The sequence below is a fragment of the Sitophilus oryzae genome, unplaced genomic scaffold (assembly GCF_002938485.1).
Source record: "Sitophilus oryzae breed Bouriz unplaced genomic scaffold, Soryzae_2.0 scaffold_177_pilon_pilon, whole genome shotgun sequence".
Classification (NCBI taxonomy): Eukaryota; Metazoa; Arthropoda; class Insecta; order Coleoptera; family Curculionidae; genus Sitophilus; species Sitophilus oryzae.
The window spans coordinates 10,036,611-10,045,520 of NW_022146479.1; the positions used below are offsets into that span (position 1 = coordinate 10,036,611).

The following is an 8,910-nucleotide window of genomic DNA, read 5'->3' on the forward strand; positions in this document are numbered from 1 at the left end:
TTCTAATAAAAATAAAAGAAAGTAGTCATATTTTTTTAATTAAATAATAAAATAAACAAATTTACATTTCATTTACAAACTTCTCTTTTCAAAGTCTCCATTGCTTGCCTAGTAGATGGTATTGCCAAGGGATAAAACTTATCACAAAAATATCCAACATCATATTTTATTTGCTCCCTAATTTTTGTTTCATCTGTGATAGTATCAGTTTGATGTTGTGCCATCTCATCATTTGATGTTTTATTTAAAGCTCTACTTTTTAATCTTCTTAAAGATTCCTCTGTTTTGCACACAGAGCTAAGTACCTCTTGAACCAATGAAAGATAACTAAAAACATAGATATTTAAAAAAATATTTTTTTCATATATATCAAGTATTAACTCACTGATCTGTGGTTTTAATAATAATCTTGTTTAAGATTTCATCCAATTCTTGACCTAACTTAGGCCTAAATTTATCATAAAAATGCAATATGGGTTTTACAGTATTAACCATATAAGCACTAGCTTCTTTAGGGGGATTCCTATTAGTTCTTCTATACAGTCTTGGAATTGCTGTGACATTCTGTAGTTGTGTATTGCACTCATTATTCTTTGTATCAATTAAATATTCTTCTAGAACTAACTTATAACTCAGAATAACTTTTTCATTTTGTTGAAAAACTTTTGGAAGAATATTCCATATGTTTTGATTTACAATAGAAAATATTGTCTTATCAACATCACTAACATCCCTATATCTTGGTGCAAGTTGCTCTCCAATTGCATTTAAATCAAACAAACAGTGTATTATAAAATTATCAATCTGTTCTTTGTCAGTCTCCACAGGAATACTGACTCTCACTTGGTCAATCAGTTTAATGTATCTGGATAAAAGCATTAAAGACAACTTTATAAACTGATCTGCTAACTGGTCAATGTAAACATTTGAATGAAAACAAGACTGAGTTGCTTTAAATAATGCTAAGGAAGGCTTCAGTGTACAGAAATGGTCATTATTGTGAAGATATATATTATTCAGTGAAGTGTTATAAATTTCGCTTTCAAAATTCCCAGCAATCTGCTGAAACTTAATTTCAAAATACACTGGTAAATTGAATCTTTTTAGATTGTTCTGAAAAGATTCATCCTTGGATACTAAATCTTTATTACCACTTTTTTCAGCAATATATTTTATTAACTTAAAGGTGCTAATAAATCTTTTCTGGAATAATTCAGGATTACCTGGTGCTGTAATATATGATAATCCAGCTGTTGACTGCTTATCGAACTCTACCCAAAATGATTTTAGTATAAAGTTAAAGGAACATAGCTCTGGATTTTCTTTTATAATTTCTGATAACAAATCTGTTTTGCCATGTAAAATTGCTCTTACTTCTGAGTAAATCTTTTCCAAATCCTGCCCACTTCTTTCTAAATATCTTTGAGTAAACAGGGGTTGGAGTTCAGGTCTTAAAATATTTAACTGAAAAGTATTGTATGCTTCTTGTTCTTTTTGTAAATTGACATACATTCTTAGACATTTTAAGAGAATATCTTTGTCTTCATCTTTCAAGCCACTGAGTAAACACTTATTAATATTTGCAACTAACTTTTCTTCTACATTTGCACTAATTTGTTGAATTTCAGGAGTCAGAAGTGATAATTCACATAGATAAACCTTTTGAAAGGAAAATTTGTTAACAATTCTTTCCAGTGTGTCTAAATTTTTATATAAATCTTTCTCAACAGCTTCTAATATTAAATTTACATATAGACATGAACTTACAATTCCTAATTTCAAATGTATGTGATTTTGTTTTAAGTTATTGTTTTTTATTTCACTCATCATTGAATCAAAACTCCCTTCAACAGATTTTATAAGTTCATATAAATTCTATAAAAAAATATTTACAAATTATTAACAGAAAAAAAATCATTGGTGTCTTGTGGCTATAATAAACTATAATAATTACCTTTATCTCTTCGCTTAACTGGCTTATAGGAATAGATAAGTTGTCAATCTTTGAATTTAAATTTGTGAGATATTCTGCTAGATTTACGATAGCTTCAGTTTCATTTTTTAATATATCGGACATCTCCAACTGTAATTCTGTTCCATAGCTTTTTAAATATCTCCTTAGACTCTCTAAATCTGTTTTTTGAGTAAAATCTGCCAAAGACTGATCCACACTAAAATTCGTCTACATAATTTGCAAAATTATAATACAAATTTAGGTAACAGGGTTATGTAATATACCTTAAAAAATGTTTCTTTCCAGGATGCTTCTTCAACGGTATCCATTTTAATCGCAAAACACTAAGCTTTTAATTAATACACAATCAAAATAAAAAATAAATAAAAAAAGTGGGGTTATGTGTTATGTTATCTTAAAAAGTGGGGTTATGTGATTTGTCAGATTTGGTCAGATTTGATCCATAGATTTGATTTGGAATAAAGGTGTGGATCCGGTGGCTGACCTTGAAGCCCATATTTGCTGCATTTGATCATCGATACTACGCAAGCGCACATGGTCGATGTTGCCAAATTGCAGTTTATTTTCGAATTATTTGCAGTTGAAAATTTTTTTTTTTGAGTGTTAATCAATTATAATACAAATTCTATAATTAATTTTATAATTTCAGATTTATCTTGATATCCATAATTAAGGTAAGAAGGATAATAAAGATTGTGAAATGAAAGTATTATGAATATATAAAATTGTAATAATAATAACATTTATTTATATATTTACATTAGAATTAAAAATTATCATGTACGGATTTTTTCTTAATCGTTTTAAACTTATTAGAATTATTTTATTTCTTTCAAGTTATTTAATTTCTAGTTATTTACAGGCAACAATAGTTTTGATTATATGTATTGATGTTTTGAAATACCGTATGATCGAATAAAAACGGCGTCAACGATGGCTATGAAATGAAGATCGCTGTCATTTTATATGTAAAATTATACAGGGAATGGCATGGATCGTCATTTCCAAGCCAACTGGACGCCGTTTTTTTTCGATCATACGGTACTACCATGACGAGTCTTATAGAACAATACACGTCAATGGGAGATAGAGGTAACATCTTACCTATAATGTTACTAATATAATATACTTTGATTATAATGTTTGTATCATAATTTCTTAAAAATATCAAGTTAGTGGATTAATAGCAATTTTAGACATATATTTTATCGAAGAGTGTGTTGATAAGATTAAAATAAGCTTTATGTTTTATCTTTTTCTCTTTAGAAGGGAGATGGTTTGTGTGTAAGAATACATTACAGCATTTAATATCGTGTACTTTGACATTCTTTTCTTAATTTACTGTAATTTCTTGTTTGCTATAATGCCAAATCTTGACAATATGGTGAAGGTTGAGTTTTGATCTTATTAGTTTTATACCTGTGTTTATACAAGACCAAATTAAGATTAGTTTGTAATTAGTTTGTGATTTATATTAAGATCTTTCTTATAATATTTGTTATGTCTTAATCTTAATACTATATTATGCTTTGTCTGGAAAATAAATGTTAAAATATCTTAATTTTGCATATCCTATTCCATCCTTCCATTAGGAAAAATATGGTCTATAAATCATATTATGCTAAGAAAATCACATAATTAGGTGTAAGAATAGAGAAATCTTAAGGTAGCAGAAAAATAATGCAATATATGTATAAGCAGAATTAAACAAAGTAACTGTAAATGTTGCTGAAGCTGATTCTACAATTTTAATTACGGAGGCTAAAATGCCTTTTAAGGCCTCCGTAGTTTTGATGGAATGTTAAAAAAACTATTATGAACATGACATGGAGCTACAGCATTTAAAAATTAAAAAAAAAAAACTTGGACACATCTCTTTTAATTTCCCCAATTTTTGAATAAAGCACTTTTTAAACGTAGCATTATAATCTAGAGCAATTAGATTAATTATAGGAATCTAGAATTTTATTTCTATTTAATTTTATTGACTATGAAAATACATAATAAGCATTCACGTTTCATGTGTTGTGCGAAATATTAAAATAATAATAGAAATAATATACCGCGTACTATGATTGAAAAAATAGCGTCAGCGATGACTATGAAATGAAGATCGCAGTCATTTTATATGGGAAATGTCCTCAATCGTCATTTCCTAGCCAACTAGACGCTGTTTATTCGATCATACTGTATATATTGACAAAACACACTGAAAAGCACATATTTGTTTTCTACTGAAAATAATTCCAAAATAACTTGCAATCTGGCAACATCGAAGAAGTGCGCCTGCGTAGTGTCTGTGACTATATACAGCAAAAACTCGTTTCAAGGTCAGCCACCGGATCCACACCATTACCATAATTTATTAGGAATGGGCACCTCCATAATAATAATACAGCAAAAATTGAAAAGTCTAGATCATATACATTAGAATATATGATATAGGTATATATTCTTTGGGTAAATATATGACAAAATTAATTGTCTCTGTGGTCTGTGGTTAATTTCTGTCATCTCATCTATGATTTCTGTATTCTGTGGCCAATGTTTAACTAATGGTAAATCGCTTTTGTGCTGTATTTATTGTTTGAGATATTTACTGTAGACTATGCTGTAAAATTATTTTAAAAAGCAATACTTGGTGTAACTTGATAAAATTAAAAATAGTAATTATTCGGTGCTTAAATTAGAAGGTAGGAATTAAATCACACATCCAACCGAACTTGTAGGCTCATCGCCATCTTTGTAAATGAGCACGAATATTTGAGGATAATAATTCTACTAGCATACTAGGTTTAGCTTTCGAATTATTTCTATAATATGGAGCGGTTACGTTATTCACCGCCATGTAGAAATATGAGTATTTCTCCAGAGCCTTGTAAGAATAATTCACGTTCCAAGTCAAAATCCCCCCACCATCACAGAAGACACAATGGATATAATAATCACAGTAAAAAATGTAAGTTTATTTTTATACGAGCCTTTGGTTCTTTAAATTATACAAAATAAATAAATTATCTTTTGCAGTCCATCATATTGCCAGAAATGATTCTGATTACGACAGTGATCGGGACTATAATAGGAGAGAGCCTTTGTGGGACTTTGATAGAAGAAGCAGGTCGAGGAGCCCCGATTATAGAGAAAGAGACAGGGAGAGAAGACATCACAGGGGACGCGATCGCGATAGAGATCATCACAGGTTTAGAAGAAGATCAAGAAGTAATGACTCAAGATGGGAGAGGGATGATAGAAAAGGTCGTGACAAAGACAGATATCGTGGTGAAGATGATAGGGACAGTGATAGGTACAGGTTATTCGGAATGGTTCTAAAGTTTCTTGTAAACATTGTGTATTAAGTAGTATTATACTTTTGACAGTGAGAGAGTCCAAAGCGGTGCTGTCATTGGGGCCAGCGGATCTGAAATCATCGGATACAAAAAGCCAACCTCCTAATAACACCATTATGATTAGAGGACTTGCCCAACATATTACAGAAAATGATGTAAGGCTGCATAAAGCTTTTTTGTTTTAAGTAAATGTAAATAATGTTTGCCTTTCTTTTAGATTCGCCAAGATATCATACAGGGAGGTTTAATGCCCAAGGACATAAGATTAATCAGGAAAAAAGATACAGGTATAATAGCTAATTTAGCTTTAAATTTTCGGTTGTCTTTAGGCACAGTTTTGTGAATAAAATCGCATTGAAAGGTTGCATAATGCCATTCGTATCTATTGTGCTGTTTAGGTGCGTCACACGGTTTCGCCTTTGTCGAGTTTGCAACGCTCAATGAAGCAGTTCGTTGGATGGAGATGAAACAGGTACCTATCTTAACTTTCAGCGCAGCTTATTGTTTAATTACAATGTCAATTGATAAGTATGCATATCTTTTCTATATCAGTAATTTATCTGCCTTCCAATGAAGCAGACCATCTAGCTATCAGCCTTCTTAACAATGAAATTAAAGTCAGTTTCTCACCTTGAAAAGTTCTGTTGTTTTCTCTTTGTTTATGTGTTAAACTTTTAGGCGACGGAAAAAAGGTCTCTTGGCTGAATTACATAGCTGTGCTCTTAAAATTTCTGATGTTTTTTCAGGGCATATTGATGTTGCAAGATCATTACCGCGCTATCATGCAGTACAGCATTCCCAAAGACAGTAATCCTACAGAGAAAGCTCCCCCCCATAAGGCATCTGCAGACTGGTTTTGTATTAAGGTTTGTTTCCAAATATCACGTTAATATTACAGTTTCTGCTATAAGACGTTTTTAGTGTGGAGCTCAGAATTTTAAAAGAAGAGACAACTGTTTCAAATGCCACGCGTCTAGAACCGAGTCCGAAGAAGGCGGCAGCGGTAGCGACGAGACTTGTAATTACACAACTAAAAGTATAGCTAATTACAAGCATAATAGTGTTAGCAATATTTTTATTTTTGGTTATTTTTGTAGCAATTCTGCTTAGAAACTTAGACGCCTTAACTACAGAAGATTCTGTAATGTCTGTTTTAAACAGTGTCATTCCAGAACTGGTAAAATCAATTTCTGCAGTATGTATTGGCAGGGATCCTTTAACTTCTACGTCAAGAGGTATTTGCTATTTAGGAACCGAAAGTACCATTGACGCTCTGGCTATTTATGGAGCTCTTAATGGCCCTAAATCTCCTCTGATTATCGACGGCAAAACTGGTAATTTTAACTTAAAATCTGGAACTTTAACAGCTCTAATTTCGAAATATTTTTTATATAGTTATTCTGTCGTATTGTAAATACAACATGGGTGATACAAGGAAAGCTTATTCTCAAGCTGACCATATGGCTTTCCCGAACGCGTCCATTCCCCAAACCTATGATATGGCAGACGTGGAAAGTTTAGCGGAGTACGCTTCACGGCGTTACGCTAAATCTCCAGATGAATACTTACATTATATAGAATACTATAGGTTATACTTTACTCAACAAATAAGCGCGGGGAATTCCATCCTCTGCACAACGAGAATCAAATGGACGCTGCCAACGCCGCGGCTGCCGTTGCCCAATCGGCCATACAGCAAATGAACGCCAGCAAAACGTACTTTGATAACACCCATGTGCAAATACCAACTGGCACAGATGGAAAAAGATACCGTGAGTTCAATTTTACTCCTTTATTTTTGTACCTAAATGTTTTAACCTGATTTTTTCCTCCCTCTAGCGGTACCAGATATTTCAACTTACGTTTACGACAAATCAACTGGGTACCAATATGATCCGGCTACGGGCCTCTATTACGACCCTAACTCAACTTATTACTGGAATAGCGTCATCCAGAAATATCTATTTTGGGATCACGACAAGTGCACTTACTCTTTGGCCCCGTCTTACGACAGTGTAAATAACTCCCCACAACCGTCTTCTAATGTCAGCGTCAACGCAGCGCAAGACGACCAGAAGAAAAACGTCAAACCCGAGAAACAGGACAAGGTCAAGGTAGCGAAGAAAATAGCCAAGGACATGGAGCGGTGGGCGAAAACCCTCAATCAGAAAAAAGACAATTCCTCCATGAAGAGTGCGTCTGAAAATGCCATGTTCCTGAGCAGCGCTAGCGCCGATATTGGCTTTTCAGTGCTGGAAAAGAAGTCCGCCGTTATACCTACGAGTGCCCCCATGTTCAAAAACGAAATCCCCGAAACCGTGGATGCTCCGAAGCCCCCTTTAGTAGCGGCCTACGGCGAGAGCGGCGAGTCTTCAGGTGAAGACGACGAAGAATCTCTGCTGGATTTTAACAAACTTATCTGCAACCTATGCAAACGGCAGTTAGGATCGGCCGAGGCCCTAACGAAACACGCCAAAATGTCCACACTGCACAAGCAAAACCTCGAGGCGAGAAGGAAAAAAAAGGCAGACGCTTCTGGGAAAACTGTCTATAGGGACAGGGCGAAGGAGAGGCGCATGAAATATGGCGACCCTGACGAGCCCCAGCCCAGTAAACTGAAGGAAAAGTATCTGAAAGCTTTAAATACCGAAGTTCCTGCGACACCGACGTCTGTGATGGAGCCAATAGGCTCGGAGAATGTAGGGAATAGACTGTTGCAGAAAATGGGATGGACTGAGGGACAGGGTTTGGGAAAGTCCAACCAGGGAAGAACAACAATCATACAGGTAAATTATTATTTATCAATCTTTCTAAAAATCATTTATTATTAGAAATAAAAATGATTTAATGGTTTTCTTTCTTAGGCTGAACAGTACGGGAGTTCGGTAGGTCTAGGTAACAAACTGGCAGGCTATACTGCTGTGGCTGGCGAATCCTATAAAGACTGTGTAAAGAAAATGATGTACGCGAGGTATCAAGAGTTAACCGAACGAGAGAACAACAGATAAATATTTTGCCAAAATCTTTTACTTTTGTTTTTGTCGGTCAGTGCTGTTTCATAATTTTGTTTATTTTTTCTTTATTTTAATATGTCCGACTATTTTTTTTATCTTTGATATTCGCCTATTATACATGTATAAACATCAAGGAAGCTGTTTTTGAATATTGCCTCTTTTTTTGTGTATAAAAAGTATACATTTTGTACATTACGCTCAATTTAAATGTTATAGATACTTAGAATTATTTTTTACTTCAAACCGAGTATTATTCTGGATGTACACACTCCCCGAGGCGACCCGAGGCGCGACAAAAAATGAACGGTTTGTGCATTGTTATTGGTTAGGGCCGTCCTTTGTCGCGTCTCGTGTCGCCTCGGCGAGTGTGTACTTCCAGCATTATAAATAAGTATAACTAAGCAGCTCTCAATCAGGTATTTTCATTCTGTTTATTTTAAAATTTCTTATGAAATATTCTTAAATTATTTGCCGATTTTTTTTCGCCATTTTAAAAATTTGAACACAAATAGACACTTGTACCAAAAAAGGTTTTAATTTTTAACTCTATGAAAAAAGGTAATGCTGTTTCATT

General features: G+C 33.5%; 2 protein-coding genes across 2 annotated transcripts; one reads left to right on the forward strand and one right to left on the reverse strand.

The window, feature by feature from the left end:
* Positions 1 to 20: 20 nt before the first annotated feature.
* LOC115882184 (conserved oligomeric Golgi complex subunit 2) lies at positions 21 to 2,381 on the reverse strand. The gene is made up of 4 exons (XM_030900079.1): positions 2,239 to 2,381; positions 1,955 to 2,182; positions 386 to 1,875; positions 21 to 327 (listed from the first exon to the last, which is right to left on the reverse strand). Exons 1-4 carry the CDS (start codon positions 2,281 to 2,283, stop codon positions 69 to 71), a joined length of 2,022 nt encoding a protein of 673 aa, XP_030755939.1. The 5' UTR covers positions 2,284 to 2,381; the 3' UTR covers positions 21 to 68.
* Positions 2,382 to 4,520: 2,139 nt separating this feature from the next.
* LOC115882570 (RNA-binding protein 10-like) lies at positions 4,521 to 8,647 on the forward strand. The gene is given in 13 exon segments (XM_030900760.1): positions 4,521 to 4,934; positions 5,003 to 5,279; positions 5,353 to 5,410; positions 5,412 to 5,477; positions 5,540 to 5,609; positions 5,721 to 5,794; positions 6,069 to 6,188; positions 6,244 to 6,358; positions 6,420 to 6,656; positions 6,718 to 6,948; positions 6,951 to 7,094; positions 7,162 to 8,108; positions 8,187 to 8,647. Coding segments are annotated over 13 exon segments (2,622 nt in total). The 5' UTR covers positions 4,521 to 4,795; the 3' UTR covers positions 8,331 to 8,647.
* The last annotated feature ends 263 nt before the right edge of the window (positions 8,648 to 8,910 follow it).

Coding starts and splice junctions, on each gene's coding strand:
- LOC115882184 (XM_030900079.1), bottom strand. CDS start 2,283: ATGGATACCGTTGAAGAAGCATCCTGGAAAGAAACATTTTTTAAG. Junction 2,183..2,238: donor GGAAAGAAACATTTTTTAAG/GTATATTACATA, acceptor CAAATTATGTAG/ACGAATTTTAGTGTGGATCA. Junction 1,876..1,954: donor AGTTAAGCGAAGAGATAAAG/GTAATTATTATA, acceptor ATTTTTTTATAG/AATTTATATGAACTTATAAA.